Source organism: Eptesicus fuscus, chromosome 15, assembly GCF_027574615.1.
Source record: "Eptesicus fuscus isolate TK198812 chromosome 15, DD_ASM_mEF_20220401, whole genome shotgun sequence".
Lineage (NCBI taxonomy): Eukaryota > Metazoa > Chordata > Mammalia > Chiroptera > Vespertilionidae > Eptesicus > Eptesicus fuscus.
The window spans coordinates 61,915,276-61,942,095 of NC_072487.1; the positions used below are offsets into that span (position 1 = coordinate 61,915,276).

Genomic DNA, 26,820 nt, shown 5'->3' on the forward strand with positions numbered 1-26,820 from the left:
AAAACACTAGTCCAACTGCAGGTATACAAAGTAAGATTGTTCAGAAGTACAGAAATTTACAAACTACATACATTTAAAAAATTCCAATTATAAGATTATTTATATTATAAAGACTTCCTTGGTCAATGAAATAATCCATCTCAGGGTTCTTTTAAATATCAAGACTTTCTGGTACCTTTTACCATGCACCTTCAAATCATTAGCTCCTGGTTAGACAATAGTGCAATTGTAGGAGTTTTGTTGCCAAATGAATATTACATGATTATATATATATATATATATATATATATATATAAAATCTCTGAACTTTTTAAAGCAAATTAATGGGGGAAGTATTTACAGGAAAAGGACATTACCAGTTTAGACCGAGCCAAGTGCTACTTAACATAAGAGTAAAAGAAAGTCATTTTTAGATATTCTACAATTAGAAAAAAAAATCCATCTGTATCTTTTCTGAAAAAAAAAATATTCAAAGCTAACAATGTAAAAAAAACACACCACACAATAATTTAGAAATGAAATTCCAAATTCTTTTAACAAAATCTGAGCAGGGCGGGTGAAGGGAAGAAATAAAACATGCTACATTTCTCATGTTGTAGTGGGGAGCGCATAGATACACTTTTATTCAAGAAAGCATAATAAACATAAAATACAAAATAAAATGGTCATAATAATTACAAAGGTAACCAATAGTCCTAGTTATACCTAAATACAGAAAGAAAAAAAAATGACATTTGGCATTCATTCTGATTTTTCATTTTCTCCCTATCTGTAGAAAGCCAAATAAATTAAGCACTCCTAATATCTAGGTTTTTAAAACACAAGTCCATTCATTGAGATAAAGCATTCAAAATAGAGAAAAATATCTGATCTGTTTCCAACTCCTCATCAACTATTCTCAGCCTTAGAATTAGGTGGCTTCTCTCGAATGCGCTTCCGACACAGAATGGGTGGATGTAATGGAGTTGCACTCTTCTTCATCTCATATGGGTGCAGAACCCCCGAGTTATTTCCTTGAGGGAGGCCTCTCTCACCTTTTGTCATTGGAGTTATCTCAAAACCCTTAATACAACAGCTCAACCCACCTGCCAGTCACCCGGCTCTGAGATTTTTTAACAAGAGTTAGACTCTGGTCAGTGCAGATTCCAATAAAATCAGCAGCAGTTATGGCACCAGAATGAGGTGGTTATTTCATAAATCCTCCAACCCTATCTACCTCTCAAGTCCCATGTCTGCTCACAGAGATGTGGCTCCTTTTCATAGATGTTTACCAAACACAAGACCTCTTGGCCCTTATCATGTTTTCCCAGCATCAAGCCTTTTGACACTTACTGGCCCAAAACATTCCAAGACATGAGTATATTTGTGTGTAAATGAGCAACCAACAGAACAGGTGGTTAATGTTTCATAAGACTGCCCAGTCATTGTTGACATCTAAAACATCTTCTAGTTTAAGCCAGGGTTCAGTTACAGCAGGAAATAGATGGAGCATCAGTGAAGACATTGAGGGTATAGGTTTAAGCAGGTTTATTGGCCTCAAAGCTGGAATTCTGAACAGCACATTGGAGATATTTGGGAGGGAACTCAGTGACAGTTGGATTAAGGGAGAAGCACAGATGTTAAAGGGGTAAGAGTGCAGAAGGTAAGTGTAGAGCAGTGATGGGCAACCTTTTGAGCTTGGTGTGTCAAACTTCGCCAAAACACTGAGCATAACTCGGGTAGTGTGTCACTTTGAGGAAAAAACATTATTTCGCAAATGTTTCATCCTCAGGAGCAGCAAATGTTTCATCCTCGGCATGCGGCCGCCTCAGCGGCCGCGTGTCATCAGAAATGGCTACGCGTGTCAGTGCTGACACGCGTGTCATAGGTTCGCCATCACTGGTGTAGAGAGCGCCTGGGAAAGCACATGGGCATTTCTTTAAATTGTCAGCTGAATCCAGGGCGGTAGGCAAAGCCACATGCTGGAAACACATTCTGCCAAAAGGCAGAAGTGCTGTCAGCTTAACCTTCATCTCTGCCCAGATGCCAGAGAGTGGGTTTTATTATGTAAATCCAACCAAGCACCAGGAATGAATATGACTAGGCCCCACCCAAAAGTGACAATTTACAAAGAAGCTACAAGAATGCACATATTCCCCTTTCCTTGTCCTTTAGTAAAACTTCCTGGTATTTGGGGTATAAAATAAACATGCTGTATTGGCTCTGGGTCCCTGTCTCTCCATCAGAAGAGGGCAGCGGTCCCTCCCGGCCCCAGCTTTTCTTTCCATCTCTGTGTCTGTCTCTTTCTTTCATTTTCTCAATCCCCAGCAGCCCCTACTCAGGAACCGGATGCTCTCTAGCTGCACTGGACGCAGAAAAGAGAGAACCCTCAATAGGTGAGCCCTAGCCGGTTTGGCTCAGTGGATAGAGCATCAGCCTGTGAACTGAAAGGTCCCAGGTTCTATTCCGGTCAAGGGCAGATGCCCAGGTTGTGGGCTCAATCCCCAGTGGGGGACTTGCGGGAGGCAGCCGATCCATGATTCTCTCACATCATTGATGTTTGTATCTCTCTCTCCCTCTCCCTATCCCTTCCTCTATGAAATCAATAAAAATACATATTTTTTAAAAAGCATTCTTTCAGGGCATCCCTGGCTTCTCAATCTTGACACTGCCACTTCTACTCAGACCAAAAGGTACCCGAGAAAGTAGGTGAGTCCTATCTATACTAATAAAAGTCTAGGTGGCCCTTGCGCCCTCACGTCATTACAAGATGGCCACCCCCACATCGTCACAAGATGGCCACCACAAGATGGCCGGCAGGGGAGGGCAGTTGTGGGCAATCAGGCCGGCAGGGGAGGGCAGTTGGGGGCAAACAGGCCAGCAGGGGAGGGCAGTTGGGGGCGAACAGGCCAGCAGGGGAGGGCAGTTGGGGGCAAACAAGCCTGCAGGGGAGGGCAGTTGGAGGCAATCAGGCCTGCAGGAGAGGGCAGTTGGGGGTGACCAGCCCGGCAGGGGAGGGCAGTTGGGAGCCATCAGGCGGCAGGGGATGGCAGTTGGGGGCCATCAGGCTGGCAGGGGAGGGCAATTGGGGGCAATTAGACCAGCAGGGGAGCGGTTAGGGGCAATCAGGCAGGAAGGCAGGTGAGGGGTTAGGAGCCAGCAGTCCTGGATTGTGAGAGGGATGTCCCCCTAGGGTCCCAGATTGGAGAGGGTGCAGGCTGGGCTGAGGGACACCCCATCCCCCAGTGCACGAATTTCATGCACCGGGCCTCTAGTTAAGAAATAATAAAAAATCAATCCAATGAGGCTGCAATAGGTAATGAAAATATAGTTCTACATGAAAACCCCACAGAGCTTGTGCTGCATAGGCGTTCATTAAAGCCCATGTTTGTCTGGCTAATTATATCATTAAGTAATGTTTGGAACTGCATCAGGAATACAGTCCACTAATTATGAACATGGCTGGGAATATTTCCTTACTATCCTATTATCTGTGATTTTATTCAAATGACTGACTTCAAAACAGGACTCCCTGGGGTGGGGGAGGGGGGAATGTGCTGTGCCAGTCTCAAGGATCACATTTATATTGTAACTTTATTTCATATCTCGAAGGTGAAAATGTTTACCCACATGGCTAGCTTTACTACTCTACCCGAGAAAATATTCCAGAAGGAAATCTGGCATCTAATCAATGACTCACTGTATCACCAACATCACCCACAGAGCCTGCTGCTTATCATACAGTCAGCGCAATAAGGTAGCTGGTGACAGAGCACACGTAGTAATAAAAGGCTTTATCCAAGACTGTTTTAGAGACCAATAAAGACTAAGCTGAGAAAGAAGAGGAAAAAGAGACCAATAAGGTCTATAAATTGAGGCAGGCATTTTTCCAACTGCTGGGGAAATGAATGATAGACCTATTCCACGTACTGATTTTGACTGAAAAACACACACAACCATCCCTGACAAATAAACTGCTAGATGAAAAGCTTTGGCAAAGGAACAGAAACAAGGATGAAAACTGAAGAAAATCCGATTAAAGTCAGTTGTCTTCTTTGCTCAGCAATAATAGAAGGAAGTCTCTAACCTTCTCAAATCAGAAGCTTTATGTAACATCTGGAAATTAGTATAATGTGGTAGGTTGTAAGAGTCTTGGCCGGTTCCACGAGGATCTATATTCATCCCCGATAATTCAGCACTTCTACCTATACTTTCTCCACTTATTTCATTTGTAAAAATTTTCTCTTCTCCTCTTAATGGTCAGCTCTTTGTGGGCTGTGTCTATATCCAATATTTTTCAATATCCCTGTATTCATGTGAATAATTAACCCTTTGCACTCGCTTGCTTTTTTCTCGAGCTGCTACCGATGCTAACCGTGTCAAGTCACACTCGACATCCGAGTGCAAAAGGTTAATATTGTGAACATGAATCTCAGTGATATTTATATGTAAAAAATATGCTAAAGAATGGGTCAAAGTGTAACTTTATGAAACAGTGTCATGCATTTTATGGCATGTTCCATATTTGGCCAAATATAGTTTGACCCTCATTCCGGGATCACTTGGGCACTAAATTACATATATCATCGATGTTGGGGGCTGAAATTTAATGTCTCAATCTGTAGCAACTTGAACTTAGCAAATGTTATCATAACCATCAAAGGAAAATGGGAGGGTTTCAGTATGCCACAAAGCAGATTCTCAAGAGTAGCTTATTAACTGCTGAGACTAAGCTAATGAGCTCATTAGCACCAAAAGAGTCCATTTGCCTTAGGCAGTGAAAGAAAAAATATTTTTTGATGTACTGTGTATTCTAAAGTCTTCCACGAATTTAACCTCGACATTTCCTTCAGATAGAGAAAGCTCATTTGGAGAAAAACAAAAGAAAAATTTCCATTACACATAACATTTATTGTCAACAAATAGTATCTAGTATGGAAATAGCTAGAATCTAAACCCTTCAGAAACTGCAACAATGGGGTTTGATACTGTGAGCTGCATATGAATCTTCTTTTTTTAAAATCATTAAAATTCTTCATTTTAACGTTCCAGTTGTAAATAGACTATTTGAGTCACAAACCAATCTATTAGGCAGTGAAAGCTGAAGAATTGTTAACCTTCCCACTTTATGATAGGAAGTTTCAGAAAGATCTTGAAATTTATTTTATATTTGTTAATCCTCACCCAAGAATATTTTTCCATTGATTTGTAGACAGAGTGGAAAGGAGGGGGATGAAGACAGAGAAAGAGAAACACTGATGAGAGAGACACATCAATTGGTTGCCTCCCGCACATGCCCTAATCCGTGCCCCAACTGGGGCCAGGGATCAAGCCTTCAACTGAGGTTCGTGCCCTTGACAGGAATTGAACTGTCACAGGATAAACTGGGGCAGCCGTGCAAGAGTCAATACCACAATGTCTGCCTTTGTCTGAGCCACCTTTTGAGGGGGATTCAGGATGCATCCACAAACAAGGAAACAGTGACTCTAAAGGACACACTGGATCAGAAAGATTTAATTGACATTTATAGAACATTTCACCCCAAAACAGCAGAGTATACATTCTTCTCAAGTGCACATGGATCATTCACAAAGATAGACCACATGTTAGGACACAAAACAAGACTCTACAAGTTCAAGAAGACTGAAATCATATCAAGCATCTTCTCAGATCACAGTGAAATGAAATTATAAATCAACTACAGTAAAAACACCCAAAAACATTAAAACACCTGGAGACTAAATAGCATGTTATTAGACAATGAATAGGTTACTAATGAGATCAAGAAAGAAATAAAAAACTTCCTGGAAACAAATGAAAATGAACACACAACAACCCAAAATCTCTGGAACACAGCAAAAGCAGTCTTGAGAGGAAAGTTCATAGCACTAGGGGCATACCTCAAAAAACAAGAAAAATCAACAATAAATTATTTAACCCTACAACTTAGAGAACTAGAAAGAGAACAACAAGAAAAGCCCAGAGTAAGTAGAAGGAAGGAAATAATAAAGATTAGAGCAGAAATAAATAACACAGAGACTAAAAAAAACAATACAAAAAAAGCAATGAAACCAAAAGCTGGTTCTTCGAAAGGATAAACAAAACTGAACTGTTAGCCAGGCTCATCAAGAAACAGAGAGGACCCAAATAAATAAAATCAGAAACGAAAGTGGAGAAGTAACCACTGACATCACAGAAATACAGGATGCGTCCACAAGCCTCAGGTATGCCAGGCACTGTGCCAGGTGCAGGACAGAGCCTGCTGAAGAAGACTACGTGGTCGCTGCACTCTCAGATCTACAGTCCAGTAGGGGAGACTGATATAAACCACGTTGTGTACTAAGAAAGAAAATAATATCAGAGATGACATCTAAAGCTAAAAATTGAAAGATGAGAAGAATGCCAAGAGCAGGGAGACCTTGTCAACAGATGAATGAATAAACAAAAGGTAGTCTATACATACCATAGAATCGTATTCAGCCTTTAAAAGGATTGAAGTTCTGACACATGCTACAAAATGGATGCACCTTGAAAACATTATGTTATGTCAAATAAGCCAAAAAGATAAATATTGTATAAGTCCACATACATCAGGTACCTAGAATACAAATTCACAGAGCCAGAAGGTACGACAGAAGTTACCAGGGGCTAGAGGGAGACAGGAATCGTAAGTTATTATTTAACAGGCACAGAGTTTCTGTTTAGGATAATGAAAACATTCTGAAAATGGCTGCACGACATGATGAATGTATTTAATGCCACTGAATTGTACACTTACAAATGGTTCAAGTTTTGTATTACACATATTTTACTATAATTAAGAAATGTAAGGAGGTTGGTATGTCAAGTAGAGGAAAAGCATGTGCAAAGGCCCTGAAGCTAGTCAGAGTCTGGCATGTTGGCTGGGAAAGGGTGATGGGAGATGTAACCTGCAGAAAAGACAAGAGGCCAAACCCCTGTTGACTTCCGAGGCCATGGATAAGAGCTTGGATTCTATTCTAAATAAAGTGGCCATTCCTATGTTTTTAGAAGAGTTTTAAGCGAGGAGAGAGGATAATTCAATTTATGTTTCAAGAGATGCATTCCTGGGGAATGGGCTGGAGTGGGCAAGCCTCAAAGTGCATTCTTAAAAGGACTGTTCAGTAAGAATCCCCAGCACGAAAGGAAGATGTGGCCCATCAGATAGGGGGCACATCTGGATGACAGATGTCCCCAGAACCCTCCCACGGTGTGCCCACACTGCACACCACCCTTCCTCAATGGACTCTTACACAGGAAGCAAACACTCACAGGGAAGAGCACCAACACCCCCACCTCCATGGAGCCACCCAAGTCCCCACTGGAACTCTCTTCGTCTTGGCTCGTCCTCCTCACAGAAATCTAGGCGTGCACCTGGATAGCACAGTGGCGAAGCTGTCTTCTCTCCTCCCGACTCCAGACTTCCTTAGTCACAGGGTCTCTCGTATATAACAGGAGAACCAGACTCCATTTTGCTGTTGATGATAACATGGTCCAAGTGATTCCCTCACCTTGCTCCTGGCTTGGTTGATTTTTTTAGAAACCTACATTCTTTAAGCTGCCACTCATAACTTGCATCTTTTCTGAAAATTAAAAAAGTAGTAACAATAACAAAATGTAGGGAATGCAAGGTAGAAATACTATCCTCTCAGCCACATATTTCCATCAAGTCCTACCTACGTCAGAAGATGAGACCACAGCCCAGCCGGAGTGGCTCAGTGGTTGAGTGTCAACCTATGAACCAGGAGGTCACAGTTCGATTCCCAGTTAGGGCACATGCCAGGGTTGCAGGCTCAATCCCCAGTAGGGGGCACTCAGGAGGCAGCCAATCAATGATTCTCTCTCATCATTGATGTTTCCATCTCTCTCTCCCTCTCCCTTCCTCTTTGAAATCAATAAAAATATACCATTTGTAATACTTTAAACAATAAAATAAAATTTAAAAAAATAAAAAAAATTATATATATATATATTTTTTTTATTTTTTTTTTATTTTTAAAGAAGAGGGGACCACAGGGACCTGTCATCCTCACTTCCAGCTCTGAGGCCCGGTGGGATGGGGAACCATGTCACAGGCCCCCCTGCCAAGGCAGCACAGCCACCGAGGACACAGAAACTGGAAGAACATGAACAACAGGTTCACCAACTGTACCTTCTCTGTCGGGAAGGCCTGTTCTGGGCCACAAACGCTGCCATCTGTAATCACAGCTGCTCCCTTCACAAGTACCTGCTCCTCCGCAGCATCCAAGTTCACAGTCTGCTTGCGCTCTTAGTGGAATTCCCAATTCCCGTGGCTTTATAACTCCGAGCTAAAAATACAGTGCTGGCTGGCACATGGCCCAGATTCTGGAGGCCCCACGCAGACTGGAGGGTAAGTGAGAAGGGGTGTGCATAGAGAGGGGCAGACACCGCTCTGAAAAGCCTCAGCCATGTGGTGACATGGGGGAGGCGGAGGAGGGTGGCAGCAGGCAGAGAGCAGTTATTAGAGGAGGGAAAGAAGTGGAGATCTTCTAAATAACAGTTCTCAGAGGAATGTAACAAGCACGCTCCAACCCTCTGTATTCTCAGTCCAATAATCCAGATGGAAATCTAATTTCCAAAGTATAATACAAATTGTTTTAGTTGGGGTTTCCTGTATAAATCCTTAGGGAGTTCTTTGATATGCATTATGACACATTTTAATCTAAGTTCTGCGTTTTAATTGATTTATTGAAAGATGTTAGAGCTAAAATATACTTTTAGAATTTCTTACCCCCCAGGATGATAATTAACTATTAAAATGTGTTTAGAGCCTGAAATCACAAATCAGAGTAGCAAAAGGATTAACTCAGCCAAGCACATCACTGAGGTCACTTAGTTATGCAATAAATTCAATGAAAACTGGGCTTTGTTATATGTTAAAAATTCCTTCAATACAGAAAGTACATAAGATATAAAAATCATCCAGGACCTACACATCCCCAGTGCAAATTACCACTGTTAGCATTTTTTTAAATCCTCACCCATTGATTTTTATTTATTTATTTTATTTATTTATTGAGAGAATGGAGAGGAGGGAAGAGAGATGGAGAGAGAGAAATTGATATGACAGAAACACATCAATTGGCTGCCTCCCATTTGCACCCAACCCAGGCCAGGGATCGAGGTATGTGCCCTTGACCGGTAATCAAACCCACAACCCTTCAGTCTGCTCCACTGAGCAAAACTGGCCAGGGCACCACTGTTAATATTTTGATGTATAGCCTTAGCCTTCTAAACTTTTTCATAAGCATATATGAACTATTTCAAAAATCAGATTAAATTATTCATATAATTTGCAACTTAGCAATATACTATTAATACTTAACCTATGTCAATAAATGTTTTTTTCCAACATAATTTTTATTGGCTATAAAATATTCCATTTTATGTATAAGCCTTAATTTATTTAACCAGTTTCCTATTGATAGATATTTGGGAGTGTTTCCAATATTTCACTACTATAAACAAATATAATATAGAAAAATTAAAAGTGTGAATGCTTTATACTTCTCTCTACAAATAAATTTGAAAATGTGGGTGAAATAGGTGATTTTCTAGGAATATGTAAATTACCAAAATGGATACCAAAAATTATAAAAAGACTTAAATAGACCATTAAAGTATAGAATTTTTTAATTTTTAAAATACATTTTGGCTACTCTCCAAAAGTGCCACATCCAGGTAGTTTCCAGGTGGAATCTCCCAAATCTTTTAAAATTCTGTTTATAGTATTCCAGAGGAAAGAAAAAGAGAGAAATTCTTTACCTTTTTTGTTTAAATTCAAAGTAACACTGATAACAAACCCATAAAGATGGCAAAGAAAAGAAAACAGATCAATCTCATTTATGAATATTATTGCACAAATTCTAAGTAAAATTTAGCAACTATAATCTACATTAAAAAAATAAAACACCCAATGGAGGAAAAAATAAAAAATAAAACACCAAAAACCCAGAAGAATACATTCTAGCAGTTAGTATTGATCATCATCAATAAATCTAATAATATAACCCACAATATGAATGGTTAAAAGAGAAAAAAATATATGATCACCTTAATACATGCCTAAAAGACGTAAAAAATAACTCACTTTTTATTTTTAAAAATCCTAGTAAAATAGAAACAAATGAATGCTTCCTTAATTTTATGTATATATAGCCAAAAACTAGTAAATATGGTAATAGATGGAGAAAAAAACAAAAGTAGAAAACAAATCAAAAGTTAACATCACCATAAAAACTGGAGTAGTATTACCAGTGTGAGTAAAAACACAGCCTCTGAAACTCCGATTCCTGGGTTCAAATTTTACCTGTTTCTGTATGACCTTGAACAAACTAACTTCTGCATGCCTGTTTTCTCATCTGTAAAAATGTGATAATAGTACATACTCATGGGGATACTGGAAGGACTGAATGAGTCAGTATGTAGATAAAGTGCTTAGAACAGTAACCAGGCACCGTGTTATTTTATTATACATAAGAACATAAGTAGGTATATACTGAGTGGCCAGATTATTATGATCTCTGAACGCATAATAATCTGGCCACTCAGTGTATATCCTATATAATAAAAGGCTAATATGCAAATTGTCTCCTCAACCAGGAGTTTGACCAGCAGGCAAGCCAGCCAACCGCCCATGTCCCCTCCCCCTGGCCAGGCTGGCCGGACCCCACCAATGCACGAATTCATGCACCAGGCCTCTAATACACACACACACACACACACACACACACACACACACACACACACACACTCACACACTGAGTGGCCAGATTATTATGCGTTCAGAGATCATAATAATCTGGCCACTCAGTGTACATAGTCCTAGCCAGTCTGGCTCAGTGGATAGAGCATTGGCCCACGGACTGAAGGATCTCGGGTTCAATTCTGGTCAAGGGCACATACCTAGGTTGCAGGCTCAATTCCCGACCCTGGTCAGGAGCGTGGGAGGATGCGTGGGAGGCAACCAATCCATGTGTCTCTTTCTCTGTCTCTCCCCTTCCCTTCTACTCCCTCTAAAAATCAATGGAAAAAAATATCCTTGGGTAAAGATTAACAACAACAACAAAGATATACATAACATCAAAAGCCAAGAGCATCAGTGAATGATGAAACACTAAAGCCACTCATGAAAGTCAGGAATAAGACAAGAATATTCAAAGTCAACACAGATATTTAAATTTTTGTTCTGAAAACACTAGCCAAGTGACCAATCAAGAGAAAAACATAACTTTTTTAAAAGTTGAAAAATAAAAGATGGCATTATCATTGTTTGCAGATGATAGAGGATACTATTCCTGGAAAACCCAAGGGAATTAACTGAAAACCTATTAGGGGAAAAAAGGAATTATTGGGTTTATTCAATTCATTCACCACCCCAAGGAGAAATTTAAGAGAGAACTATGAAAATCTCAATATGGTATAAGCCGTGAACCTGAACCTTTTGAAAACTCACCTTGGCAATTTAATTTGGGGGACTCCCATGTGCCCAAGGCTGTGCAGCTTGAAACTATATCTTCCGGGCCACTGAAAAACCCTTCTTTGCAAGCATAACGAACCTGGCTGCCAGGCCCAGAGGTATAATTTCCTATAATAAAGGCCTCTGGGACCTCAGGAGGAGTGCCACAGTCTATTTCTGCAAATAAATTAATGTCAAATGCATTACTATGTGAATTTTCAAAATTCATCATCTCTACCGCTACCCCATTCCCCCTCCCTACACACACAGACCCCAGCCACGTGTTAAATAGGCTGGTTCATTTCCACATGACTTTTGCGCATGTTTCCAATGATTATCTCTCTTCAATCTTCTGACCTGCCATAGGTAATAGCATCTATACTTGCACAAAGCTGAACGAATTCGGCAATCAACCTTCACTAACTCATACTAACTAAAGAGAATCCTAGTTGAGTGAAGTGAAAATTTTAGATTGCAAAACACCTTAAGATATATATGCCTTTATCATTTTCAGGGTCACTTTTGAGATGCTGGTCCTTGCCAGATCAGCCTAACATTTTACAAGCTAACCTAATGGTTACCATCAAAATATCGATTAACTGCTAAAAATCCCCAAAGTTTACTGATTTTAGCTTTCTAACATAGCCCCTTCTATCTTGATTAGGTTGTTATTTGCTTATCTCATAGGTTGTATAAATGTGCAAAGGAACTAATAATCTCCACCTACCTCCCCAACAGAGACCCACAGACAGAGGTGAGGGCTGCAGAAAATCACCACCAACGGGAACTCCCTTTCCGATCTCGCGTTCTTCAGCAGAAACCCACCTGTGCATGACGTGGCATCTCTGGTCGGGTGGAAAGGCTCGGGGCCACTCTCTGGCAAGTATCCATCCATACAGTAGCATTCAAAGCTCCCATGAGTGTTCACACACCGTCCTCCCTGCCCACACAGGCCGGACACCTCACACTCATCTATGTCTTGAGACCCATCCCAAATAGAAGAGAGAGAGAAAAACAGAAAAAAGAAAAAATGAGGGATGACATTTTGACAACCATTTTTCACATTCTCAGTCTACGCTTACAAATGGGTGCATTTGTGTGCAACAGTATCATGAATTTTATTTTACTTTTTTAAGGGGTCTTCTCAGATATCCTTCACTAAGAAGTGCTCAGAAGTACTTGTGACCTTGTTCTGGGGATTTAGAAAAACCAACAGCCATCACCAACTTTCTGACACCACATCAAATGAACAAAAAAAGAGTATGTTAATAAATTTCAGCCCTGGCTGGGTGGCTCAGTTGGTTGGAGCATCCTCCTGTACATCAAAAGGTGGTGTGTTTGATTCCCGGTCAGGGCAAGTAGGGGAGGCAACCAATCAATGTTTCTCACACAGGTGTTTCTCTCTTTCTCTCTCTTCCTTCCTCTCTCTCAAATCAATAAAAACATATCCTCAGGTGAGGATTTAAAAATTCAGTTACTATAAAATAAGAATGGCCTCAACCTCATACTAAAACTATCTAAAGAACTCCAAATACAGAACAATTTAGACAAGAGTGAAAAAAAATGCTTTCAAAAATGAACATAGGATACTAAGATAGTAAGGAGATACTTCAGAAGGATCTCACTAATTTTACCGAGATAACGGGGCCTTAAAACAGGCTTCGAGAAAGGTAAGCCGGGCTTCTTGGCAGGCTCCCCCTGACTAAGAATTATGGGAAGTAGCAAGTACAGGGCTAAGAAAAGCACACAGTAATCCAGAGTCTGAAAAAGATTCCTCTCTGCCCGTCAGCAGCCCCCAGCCCCACCCTGATCTGGCTTAGAGAACAAAACTGCAGACTTAAGGAATTCCCTCAGCGCCACATACACCAATTTTACTCGGAGAAACAAAGCGCCTTAAAGGAGGCGGCACGTTTCCCAGGACCTGTGCAAGAACCATCAGGGGGGCAGCGGACAGGGCGCAGCACGACTGGGGGAAGTCTGGGATTTCAGAGACCAGTCATTTCGGGAGGACTGATACGAGTACAGGGCAGCCAATATTCTATTTTGACAGAAGTACATTTTTTTCCAAGAAAAACTATGAACAGCATAATTTCATCCAAGAAGGAAGAAAATAATCTCAAAATTCTTTTAAATTTTTGGGGGATTTTACTGAAATTCACTATATCCTCCTTTTTTCTTTGTTTGTTCTTGGGTCTCATCACTCATTGGTCATTGTTTGGGAACCCTTCACGCAATTGCTGAAGGAGCCCATACAAGCTACCAATGTTTTTTATTATTATTATTGAACTTACTGGGGTGACATTGGTTAATAAAATTATATAGATTTCAGGGAAAAACTACCAATTCTGATCAACCTACGCATTTAGTGCTTCAGACTTAAGGAACTCTTTGTGGGAGACGGTCTTCAAAGATGGCTGGCAACAATCCTTCTTCTTCCTTTCTCGCACGCCACTCCTCCCATCAAGAGTGTGTGGCTCCCTGGGGCTGGCCTTGGGACTTGCTGCGGCCAATAGGACAGGGCAGACGTAACACTGTGCCTGCTCTGGACCTAACTCTGAAGACACCTGGCAGCTTCTCTTTCTCTCTCTTAGAATCCAGTGGCCGTGCTGTTAGGAAATCCAGGCTATCCTACTTGGGAGAGAGCCCACTCAGAGAGGCCCTAGGATGAGACACCATATGAAGAGAGGGCCACATAGAGAACTGACCATCAGCATGAAGGCCCTAGACCTGTGAGAGGCCCTCTCTTACCTACCAGCCCAGGCCAGCCACCAGCTGAATGTATCTACACAAGTGATGAAACTACCTAGCCATGGAATTGTGAGAAATAATAAATTGCTGTTTTAAGCCACTAAATTTGGGAGTCAGGAGACTGGAATTAATGTAGTAATAGATAATTAAGAGATGCAGAAGTCCAAACAAGATTAAGAAGAAACTGTGTCAATAAAAACACAATGAGGTTTTGAAAATTAAAAACAAAATATGAATGCCAAAAATAAACACTCAATCAATGGAGGCACTGACTAATAGCTCAGTCAATGCTGAAAAATAAATGTGCAAATTCCAACCTGAGGAATTCTCCAAAAACACATAGAAAAATAAATTATGTGAGACAGAGTATAGAACAAAAAAAATATGAAGATGAATCCAAAATACTTAATACCCATTTAATTTTTTTTAGATTATACTTTTTATACTATTCTGTATTCCTTTTTACCATCTCCCCACCCCACCCCCCATTCCACTTGGCAACCATCAGTATTCATTTAAGAGGAATTGCAGAAGAGAATGGAGCAAATGTATAAGAATTAATATTTTTAAAAATCCTCAGTTTATGTATTCAAATCCAAACAGCTTTTACAATGAGCAAGTCTGAATGTTAAAAAAATGAAAGTAATTCTGAATTTCATAGAATAAGGGAAGAATGTATAACCCCCTGAGGGAAAGGAACAGTAATATATGAGGGAAAGAGAACCCATCTGACCTAGTACTTCCTGTCTGAAACACTAAATGCTAGATAGCAAAGGAGTGATGTTTACAGAGTTCTAAGGAAAATGGAGCAGAACATCATGCTATATTTAAACAAAGGAATGACCTTTCAGACCATGAGTGATACCAGGTATCGTAGCACTGACATTTCTTTCCTGGAAAAGATTTTGAGAAAATATTGGAGCCAGCAAAAAACATCAGAATACACAGTGTCAAGAAAGAGAAATACATAATAAAACACAACAAGGAGTGCTGAGAAATGAAACAAGTAAAACTTAGGGTTCAACAACTGTTGATAATAAAATCATGATACTTTTGGCAATTGTTAAGAAAGGATTCTTAAAATAAAAATACCATAAAATAGCCCTGGCCTCAGTTGGTTGAGTGTCATCCGTGCACCAAAAGGTTGCCGGTTTGATGCCCAGTTAGGGCATATGCCATGTTTTGGTTTGGTCCCCAGATGAGGTGCATACGGGAGGCAATGGATCGATGTGTCTCTCTCACATCAATGTTTCTTTCTCTTTCCCACTCCCTTCTTTTCTCTCTCTAAAATCAATAAGAACATATTTTTTAAAATAAATAACGTAAGTTCAATCTCTATCTAAGACAAATTTTAGAGATGATTTCAACACTGCAGAATACAACATGTTTCTAGATTTGATCCATCATTTTAGCTTATCAAGATTTTTTTATCCCATTGAGGAATTGGTAGTGTGTATGTATGGCTTTGTCACAGAAATCATTTTCCAGCCTGCCCATCTGCTCCAGACTCCTCAAAAGTAGAGTTCTAAAAATAAACAGTATAAATAACTACAGGGAAGAAATGTGGCTAAACAGCAGTGGTATGGAAAAGACGTGGAGTTCCTAGGTACTGATCAGTGCTGAATACAAGTCACTACAGTCATTAATTAGTTTGCTTTGTGTACAGTCATTCAACAACCTCATAACAATAATCATTATGCCCAGCTGGTGTGGCTCAGTGGTTGAGTATTGACCCATGAACCAGGAGGTCATGGTTTGACTCCCAGTCAGGGCACATGCCCGGGTTGTGAGCTTGATCCCCAGAAGGGAGCATGCAGGAGTCAGTCGATCGATGGTTCTCTCTCATCACTGATGTCTCTCTCTCTCTCTCTCTCTCTCTCTCTCTCTCTCTCTCTCTCTCTCTCTCTTCCTTCTTCTCTCTGAAGTCAATAAAGACATATTAAAAATAATCATTATGATTAATAACTATTCCTGCATGTCATCTTACTCATACCAGGCATTGTTCTAAACTCTCATTATTTATTACTGATTATTTCCATCTTATTTACTCTTCAAAATAACCTGGTGAGGCAGATGCCATTGTTACCACCATTTTACAGATGAAGCACCTGAAGTTGAATAATTGGACTTAAGTCCGGAAGGTAAGTAGCGGGAAGCCAGGTATCTGGCTCCAGAGACCATTTTTTAAAAATATATTTTTTTATTCATTTCAGAGAAGAAGGGAGAGGGAGAGAGAGAAAGAAACATCAATGATGAGAGAGAATCATTGATTGGCTGCCTCCTGCATGACCCCCACTGGGGATCGAGCTCTCAACCCAGGCATGTGCCCGTGACCAGAATCGAACCCAGGACCCTTCAGTCCACAGGCCGATTATCCACTGAGCCAAACCAGCTAGGGCCAGAGACCATATTCTTAACCACTATGCAACACTGTCTCTCCCATTACAATCTAATTGTATATGACCATCCAATCAATAATTCCCCGTGCAGAGACACTGTCAGAGATATCATCAAGTGCTTTAATGAAGCCTAGATATATCCACTATGTATCACTGAGATGAGTATGCATGATTTTGACTTTTAATCCCGTTACCTCTTATGCTCACAAACTATCCCTTTTCTAACCCATTCTAGAATCTTGGCTGGATGAACCAGTTAAGCTTATCAGAACAACTTCTCCACATACTGGTAAATTCCATGGGGTCTCCAAGGCTATACATGTTTGCTTGTGAAGGAAAAGAGTTCTAAGCAACCTTATTAACATACTTAACTAATCAATGGGGGAAATTCCCTCGGTCCTATTCTACATATTGGATTATTTAACTTTATCCGCAGCAGAACAATTTCTTGCTAGAAAGTAGCAAAACTGAACAGGACACTCTGACCTGGTCCCAGGGCCCTGGAGTTCTATACTTAGCCCTTTCAACTAATAGCATGGGTTTGAAAGTCAGAAAGACCCAGGTTTGAGAACTCCTCATGCTACTTACGAGATGTACTAATGTCTGTTCCTTAACCTTTCTAAACCACTTCTGCAAAATGAAGCTAATTATAGTAGGTTTTTTGTGGGGATTGAATAAAACGTGTGAAAAGCACTTAGCACAGTACCTGGCAGCCCGTAGGTCCTCAAGACATGTTAGTTAATACACGAATGAGCCTTGCCTCTCTACTGACTCAGATCTGCCTGGGGCACATGCCACTCCTTCATACCTGAGCCTGAGCATGACCATGCATGAGCAATGCTAGAGGGGTCTGGGGAGTGGCCACATGGCTTGTTCTACTGAACCTGACTGCTCCAAGACAGAGCAGAAAATCCACCTGGAGGGCCCTTAGCCGGAACAAGAGGGCCAAAGAGGCAAAAGTTTAAGAAGAAGCGAGCCTGTGACTGCCCCTCCAACACAAGCCCTTGGTTTGAGAAGCCTTTGAAATATGAGGACTTAGAATGGACCCAACGAGAAAAATGCATTCCAGAACTTTCAGGTTCATGGAAATGCTCTCAAAGCCAACTTTTCTCCATATCGACACCTAAGAACTCGATCCTCCTAACTCCACGAAGTAAGAAGAGACAAAAATTATTCCCTCACAACTTGGAAAGTGAATGTATTTATTTTCTTTCCTGCCACCTTCCCTGCTCAAATGCCAAATTCAGCTAGGAAGCCACGTTAGAGGAAAACACACCCCCATTTAAAATCAGGACCGTTAAATGCACACCCTTTACTAATATTGTCCAGTGTTGGCGAGGATATGAAGAATTGAAACATCTTCATGAAGTGAGTAGCAATCAGAGAGAATACTGCTAGGCGTTCTGGAAGGCGGTCTGGCACTATGTATCGAAATGTAAAATGTGTACCTTTGACACAGAAACCGTCTTTCAGAATGTATAATAAGGAGATGATTATTTGTAAGGATGTAAGAACACGGATGAACATTAGAGCATTTCTCACAATAGAAAAAAAACAACAACCCCAGCAGAGGAGGGGGAAATCAGTGAAGTAGCATAGTACAGCCATATAATAAATTCTGTGCAGTTAATTTAAAAGGTGTTGTATATCTATCTCTATTATTTCTTAAGAGCTTTAGAATTTACATACAATAAATGCACTGGCCTTAAGTGTTCAGGTCGTGAATTTTAGATCAAAAGATAGTTACACCAAAGCTGCACCTCAAAACCTCAGAGGCCTTGACTAAGTTAGCACCATTGCCCCCTCTTTGGGAGTGAGGGGGGGCATCCCTGAGTTCTCGCTTGCAGGTTAACATGCCCCACACTTTATTCTTGCTTCTAGCTTAAGCCTCAGTATACGATACCCCAGGTTCTTTCCCAGGCCCCATTGGCTGGGAGATGCCAGCCCCAGGCCTTATTTCCACAGCAGTGTCACTTCTCTCTACTTATCCTCGGTCCACCCAAGTCAAAGCACCCTCACCCTGGAAGTGCCTCAGAGCTTCTTCCTCCGGGGTGTGGCACATGGCAAAGGTTCCATGATCCCCAGGAGTCATTCAGGGGGCAGCCCTGGGGGTCAGAACATCTGCAGGTTCTCCACAACTAGGACCCCTGCACTAGAACCCGTGCACTCATTAGTCATCCATCCTTGGTGACATCCACAGGGGCTACCTGCAACCAGCTCCTGAATTTGACCTGAACTCTGCAAAGTATGAGAAACATCTGGTCACAGGATTCCTCCTAATTCAAGAGCTATGACTCACATCCTGTGGTTCCAGGCAAACGCTGGCTAACTGCTGATACCCCAAAACTTGCTAAGCCTCTGCCCCAGCTAATATCCACAGCCTGTGGCAACTGTGATTCTGAAAGACACTCAGTATCATCAAGAGAAGTAACCCATCAGCCTATGCCAAGCGATAAATGGAGACCTCAAGAGGAAAGGTCATGTGAATGAATGATTGTCAATGGACATGGCCTTCTTTGAGGGGAGATGATGGTATAAAATTGAACAGTGGTGATTGTTGCACAACTTTGTGAATATACTAAAAACCACTGAACTGTATACTTCAAAAGAGTGACTTTTATGGTATGTGAATTATATCTCAATTTTTTTAAAGGAAAGGTCACTAAATAATTACAAGAAGTAGAATAAATAGAAGCAGGGCCCAGATCAGATTTATTATTCCAGGAGGATAGGTTCTTATGAGGCTGACAACTATTTAACCCTTGCATGAATGTTTCTTCTTTTTTCTGCTTTTTAAAAGTAGAATATTTCCTTGAGATCTATAGTGATGTAGTTATAAAAGCTTTTCCTGGTGCCCAGTTTGTGTGGCTCAGTGGTTGAGCATTGACCATGCACCAAAAGGTCACCGGTTCAATTTCCCGTCAGGCAGGGCTGCGGGCTCCATTAATGTATCTCACTCATGTTTCTCTCTCTCTCTCCCTCTCCCTTCCTTTCTCTCTAAAATCAATAGAACATATTTTTTTTAAAAATTTTTTTCCTGGCAAATTCCACAACCTTGTGAACATAATTTGAGGTATCATTGTCCTCCAGTAAGTTCCCCATTCCCTTTCCCACTTCCAAGATAAGTGCCCCTGTGGATTATGGCTTCCAGTAAGCACCCTTTGCTTACCTATCATTGATACTTTATCCTGAAATTAGCTGCCAGGATCTCCTCCCACTAGCATAGCCTTAGCACACAGAAGAGCATGAGAAATGTGTATCGAATGAACTGAACGGCAGATCTTCATCACCTTGTAAGGTTGTTTTAAATTGGTACTTTATTTTTTTTAATTGCTGCCTCTTTTTTCCCCCTCCACTGATTTCAGAGAGAAAGGGAGAGGGGAGAGAGATAAAAACATCAATGATGAGAGAGAACCACCGATCGGCTGCCTCCTGCACGCCCACACTGGGAATCGAGCCCACAACCCGGGCATGTGCCCTTCACTGGAATTGAACCCGGGACCTTTCAGTCTGCAGGCCAATGCTCTATCCACTGAGCCAAATCGGCTAAGGCAATTGGTACCTGTTTTTCTAAACCCACCTAGTTTAATCCTGCAACACTGGGCTTCTGCAATCGTGTGGCAGGGAATTTGCTACCTAAAACAACAGGATATTATCAGATGTCTTTTCTAAAGGAATGTGCTCATTTGTGTCAAGAATAGATCAAATGGACCCTTGTAGGGATCTTTACCTTGGTACAGGTCAAGAGGGAGACTGAATCAGAGATCAGAACCTGTGGTTCTTGGTGAGTAAGAAGCCATGTTCTCCTCTCCCTTTCTTTTCCCTGGAAACCTTTAAATAATAAAGCTATTAAGCAGTCATTAGGTCTGTACAAATCCATCTTAGAATCAGCAGTCTCTTCCTGCCTTTTCTCTTCATTACTATTTAGAGATTTTTCTAAGAAAACCAAAGAGCTACACTATCATGGCAGGATGTAAGTAGAGGTCAGATAATACAGGGGCCACTGAAAATTAAGAGGGTTTTGCCCACCCCATTGTATTCGACCAACATATGCCCTGAAATCTGACCCTCTAAGCTCCTGAGGTTCCAAAAGTTACACTCCTCACTTATTCCTGTGGGAGGTGCATCCGCAGCTCTAATAGGAGCAGCACTCTGACCTCCCGGAAGCCAGCATCACGGTGCCCACCCCCTGGGACCTTAGGGGACAATGTGCACAAGCTGGTGCATGCCAGAGTCACCCCAAGAACAAACAGCCCATCTGGGGTTACAGGAACCTGCAGGTGACACACCATCTCTGAGGGCCCCTCCTTGTTATTTATTATGAAAATGTTCAAACACACAGAACAAGAAAAGGAACATTACTGCCCGGAGGCATGGCTCAGTGGTTGAGCATCAACCTATGAACCAAGAAGTCACGGTTCGATTCCCAGTCAAGGCACACACCTGGGTTGCAGTCTTGATCCCCAGTTTGGGGTGTGCAGGAGGCAGCCAATCAATGATTCTCTCTCATCACTGATGTTTCTATCGCTCTCTCCATCTCCCTTCCTCTATGAAATCAATAAAAATATATTTTAAAAAGTAAAAGGAACATTACACTGAACACCCATAGACCCACACCCCCAAGAATAAACAATTATTTACATTTAAGGTACCTTACAGATCTAATAACACTAGGTACTTTATAATAATACCTGAGATACTTCAGCATGCGTCTCCCCAAATAAGAACATTATCCTAAATGCCACTGTTATCCTATCTAATAAAATTAACAATAATTCTCTAATACTAACTAATACTCAGGCCATGTCCAAATCTCACTCATATGCCCTGGGTGGTATTGCTCCGTGGTCAGCCTGCACATTGAAGGGTCTCAGGTTTGATTCCCAGTCAAGGTCACGTACCTGGGCTGCAGGTTCAATCCCTGGCCCCAGCTGGGCCACATGCGGGAAGCAACCCATCGATGTCTTTCTCCTTATTCCTCCCTCCCTTCTACTCTCTCTAAAAAAATCAATGGGAAAACAAAATATCCTTGGGTGAGGATTAACAAAACAAAAACAAATTTTCTTACAGGAAAGTCCCTCCCTTAAATCACACCAGTCCTGGCCCTGCCCTCTCCCTCTGCTGCGTCCTGGACACTGTCCTGCCACCACCCAGGGGCCATCGCCACGGCCCCCTTCTGAATACCTGTGCAAAAGGTGCCGTCGTTGGGAATGAATGTCTTGTTGTTGTTTGTGGCTCGATATCCTTGTAGGCAGATGCAATAAAAGCCTCCGAGCGTGTTGTGGCAAGATGTGTGGTTCCCACAGACCACAGTGGCCCCAAACTGGCACTCGTTTTTATCTGTTGATACATTGAGACAACAGCCAGGAAAGGCCATCAGTCCATGCCATGTTCAACACCCCCCACTGTCCTGTGCGGCGGACTCGGGAATCAATATTCTGGGACCGTGGTCGGCAAACTGCGGCTCGCGAGCCACATGCAGCTCTTTGGCCCCTTGAGTGTGGCTCTTCCACAAAATACCACGGCCCTGGGCGAGTCTATTTTGAAGCAGTGGCGTTAGGAGAAGTTTAAGTTTAAAAAAGTTGGCTCTCAAAAGAAATTTCCATCGTTGTACTGTGGGTATTTGGCTCTGTTGACTAACGAGTTTGCCGACCACTGTTCTGGGACGTATTCCCCAGCCTCTTTCCCTGGCACTGTGCTTCTCAGACTATAGGACGTGGGCCCCTCGGAGCCACTCGCCAGGTGTGTAGGAAACCACGCGAGAAAGCCAACATCCCCATCCTGAAATCTGTCTCATTTGAAGATTGGAAGGAGGGGGTTCTTTTTAAACTTTTTTACACTTTAAAAGATCTTGTCTTAGTCCTGGGGAAATATATCCAGCAGAATCCCAGGTTCCCAGCTGAGCCATTCTTCTTGCTTTTTTCATGAAAGCCAAAGGGGGACAATTTTATGTGCAGCGATTGAGTGGAAAAACGGTGACTTCTGAGTTACCCGGAAACACAAAGGTATGACCACGCCAGCCTCGTCCTGGAGCCGGGCTACTAGTGTGGCAGGAGCAGCTCCTGCGAATGGTCAGTGGCCCATGGGAAGGATATTCGTTGCCCAGTGAGGCGGAGCTGGAGTGTGGGATGCTTGATGAGTCCACAGCAGCTGCCCTGAGTACTCTGAATTCAATAATTTTACATCAATGCAAAATGAAAGTGACCCTCCCGCCCGTCTGTCCTCAGGCCCGGGAATCAGCAACCTTGCTGTCAAGGGCCAGTCACCGGCCTCTGGTTAACACCGCTCGGCCATGCCTTTGGAGCCTGAAAGCACCCATAGACAATAGGTTAAAAAAAAAAAGCAATGTGATTGTGAAAGCTCGTATCTGGGAAGTCGAACATGACTTTTTGAACTTTAGGGAGAGAAAAAAATACAAAGATACCACAACAAAGTTGTGTACACTGCCAGTCCACAACCTCAAGGCAAAACGATTAATGTGTTTTTACTGCACGTAACAAGATTGCTGGGAGGAAACTGTGACTCTAGTAGCACTCACTATTGTAAGTTGCTGTGAAACGCTCCCTCTCTCTGAATTGGACTTGAACCTGGATGTTGTCTCACTGTCGTGGCATGGTAGATACCGTGAGGCAAAAAAATAATCTCAAATGCTTCTAGCTTAAAGGTCTTTACGTTTCTTTTAAGTCACTCAAGACTCCAAAAGGTCATAACCACACACAATATGGAGGATGGATTCTGCTCGACATAAGACTCAAAGCAACAGTATTTCATCAATTAGCCAAAAAGTCTAATAGGCAATTGTGTTTTGTTTTTTTCTCATGATACTAATATAAGTAGTTTTATATCAAAACAACCAGAGAAATTAAGGAAACTCAATATTGACTTAAGTTACTAAGTTAAATTCAAGACCTGAAACACATTTAAAGTTTGTAGTAGGCCAGAGAGTTTCCAGAAATTCAAGTTCATTGACCTCTAACATGAGGGATACTTCCTTGGAAACCCTAGAGACAGGATATATCCAAACACTAAAACAAAGAGTTATTATAATTGACAAAAACTTCTTGTACTAAAAACAGTGAAAAAAAAATAACAACGTTTTCTTCCCAAGGACATCAACTCTTTAACACTAAAGAACCTTGTTTCTTGGTTCCTTCAACTTTTCAACTTACCACAGGATTCAGAACTTACCAATACACTGAGTCCTCCCATTGCCCACAAATCCGTATTTGCAAATACACATCTTCTTCCCTTCTCTTTCCTTGCAGGTGGCATGTTCGTGGCACGTGGCACAGATGTCTAAACCTGAATCATAAATTGTATACTTCAGAAAAACAAAAATTCAATTACCTACTCTCGACTAATCATATTTTGGGTAGTAAACATTGATGATGGAGAACCAACATTTAAATATCAAAATTAAAAAGGAACTGACCCCTTCCTTAAAAACCTACATTGACCACTCATTGCCCACAAAGTAAAGTGCAAATTCCCCTACCTGGCTATCAAGGCTCTTAATGGCCTGACTCTAGGCTCGCTCCTCCAGCTTCACCCTTCCCAAACCCAAACCATGCACAGTATTCTCTGGGGAGAAGACCAACTCGTCTTTCCCATACATGCTATCCACTCATACTTCTATTAGAATACCTATCCCACCCAGCTGGCTTGGCTCAGTGGTTGAGCATCGACCTATAAACTAGGAGTTCGGGGCACATCCGGGGTTGCGGGCTCGATCCCCAGTGTGGGACATGCAAGAGGCAGCCGATCAATGATTCTTTCTCATCACTTGTACACATATATACAAAAAAAAAAAAAAAAAAAATGCCTATTCCTCCATCTCTGTCCAGCCTAGCACCTATTCCTATTTCAAGACCCAACTTCAACATCATATTCTCCCTGACATCTTCCCCATTCCCTCATTCTTAAAGAAAATTAAATGTATCTTCCTCTGTGTTTCCCTAACACCTGTATATTCTCCCATCAACCACGTTAACTTGTCATTATACTCTGTTCCAGCTGTCTTCCCAGCTTGGAATTATGAAATGACTACGTCATTTGCCCATATGTCTTTATTTATACAGTGTAAACATTCTCTTTGCATTGACCAACTGAAGGGAGGAACCTATAATCCCACTTGCTATACTTCAAAAAGCAAATGGAGGGTAGAAAAACTTCTCTATTACCCTATCCATTTTCCTTTGGGGAAAAAGTGAATGTGCTTACAGTGCCAGTGAGATAACAGCAGGGTCCCAGCAGGATGACCAGATCCCAGTTACTTAGATAAGCAGCAAAAAGGTTTGGGGCTAAAACTCCTGAAACATCCAAATCTATCAGATGGTGATATATGGCCCAAGATAAAACAAGAATTTCTACCCGAAGTTGCTGAGCTGAGCTATCGTGTTGCACAATCAGTGTCTGTAATTTCAGGAGTGGCCTGGTAAGGAGAACCTTTCGCATGGAATTTCATCTCAGTCTTGGCCCCATTACTCCCCTGGTAATAAAGACTTAGCCCTCGGGCCGCTCCAGGCAGGAAACCAACTGAGACAGGGAGATTTCTCAATACTCTTAACCATGCTTGCTTGCTTTTTAAACAAAAGGTAACACGGAAACGAGACAAACCACTACTTATTACTAATACCAAGTTAACCATGGAATTTTTTAAAAAATTTATCAGACCCAGACCATAAAGAAAAATACAACAAATTTGTAAAAAGTAGAAATTGCAGAAGTCCTACTATCTGACTACCAGGTAATAATGTCATAAAACTACAAAATAAAACTTAAGACTAGTGTCCCCATAAGAAAACGTACTGGCAACTACAGAACACTCTCCCAAATAATTCTTGGGACAAAGAGGATATAAAAATTGAAATGTTTACTACCAGATATAAAAAGTTGTCTACTCTAGAAAATTTGAGTTTTACATGTCTTTATGCTTTAAAAGAGAGAAAGCAAAGCAGATAGCCAGGGAAAGCACACACCCCCAGAATTTTAATGCAGGAAGCTTAAAAAAGATGAAAAAACAAAATAGAGGTTTATGGGGGGATGGTTAGGATTTAGTGAAAATAAAAAAGATGTTAAAAATTAGAAAATATATTCAAATTCATTAAAAAAAAAATCTTTCCCCAAAGTCAGTGCATCAATAAAGTAGTCAAAACTCAAGTAAGACTGGGGAAGGAGTAAAAAAGAGCGTGCACAAACTCAGGAATCAGGAAGAGCTTATAACAAAAATACATAAACATTTCTTTAAAATATGTTTTTACTGATTTCAGAGAGAGGAAGGGAGAGGGAGGGAGAGAGAAAGAAACATCAACGATGAGAATTACTGATCAGCTGCCTCGGGCATGCTCCTACTGGGAATCATGCCCCCAAGCCCACAACCTGGGCCCATGCTCCAACTGGGAATCGAACGAACCATGACCTCCTGGTTCCTAGGTTGACACTCAACTACTGAGCCACACCCCCTGGCCCCTAAAACATTTTTTAAAATTACAAATGAAAGACTTCCAGTTCAATACCACAGATTTAATACACTCTCAACCCCACCCCCACGAAATGACAACAAGGACTAGGAAGGTGTGGACCCTGGGAGGAAAGATGATGGCAGACGAAGGATGTTAACAATATTTCAGAAGATGGAAGAAGTGGACATATGGGAATTGCCTGAGAGAGGAAGAACTAAAAGCCACTCCCGAAAAACTCAGGAATTAGGGTCACTGAGTACCTCAGAAGGGAGAGGCCTGAAAGTTCAAGGAACTGCGTGAAAATATGAGTAAGGAGTAGCTAGATACCCAGATTCCTCTCACTAACCTGGGCATCGGATGGAGTTTTACAACGGGAAGAAAATGGACCAGAAAAGCTCCTGAAAACAGGGATAACAGACAAAGCCAAAGTGAGAATGAGCCTCCTACCTAAATGCACGTCAATATGGGTTAAATATATGTAAACATTGGACATTTTGACACCTAATATTTTAAAACAGTTCCATAGGGACACCGTCAATTCATCATCACATGCAACCAAAATTCTGGAAGTACTTTTAAAATAGTGGATCCTGACCTGGCTGGTTTGGCTCAGTGGATGGAGCACTGGCCTGCAGACTGAAAGGTCCCGGGTTCGATTCCGGTCAAGGGCACATGCCCAGGTTGCGGGCTTTGTCTCCACTGTGGGGGTATGCAGGAGGCAGCCAATCAATGATTC

The 26,820-nt window shown here is 41.5% G+C and overlaps 1 protein-coding gene across 1 annotated transcript in view; it reads right to left on the reverse strand.

Annotated features, from left to right (window-relative positions):
- SUSD1 (sushi domain containing 1) overlaps positions 1-26,820 on the reverse strand; it is an 86,002-nt gene that overhangs the window by 49,123 nt on the left and 10,059 nt on the right. The window contains exons 2-5 of the mRNA XM_054726853.1: positions 23,812-23,925; positions 21,808-21,963; positions 12,302-12,454; positions 11,474-11,653 (exon numbers count right to left, since the gene is read on the reverse strand). Coding sequence (XP_054582828.1) covers positions 11,474-11,653; positions 12,302-12,454; positions 21,808-21,963; positions 23,812-23,925 — 603 coding nt within the window. The remainder of the gene's footprint in view (positions 1-11,473; positions 11,654-12,301; positions 12,455-21,807; positions 21,964-23,811; positions 23,926-26,820) is intronic.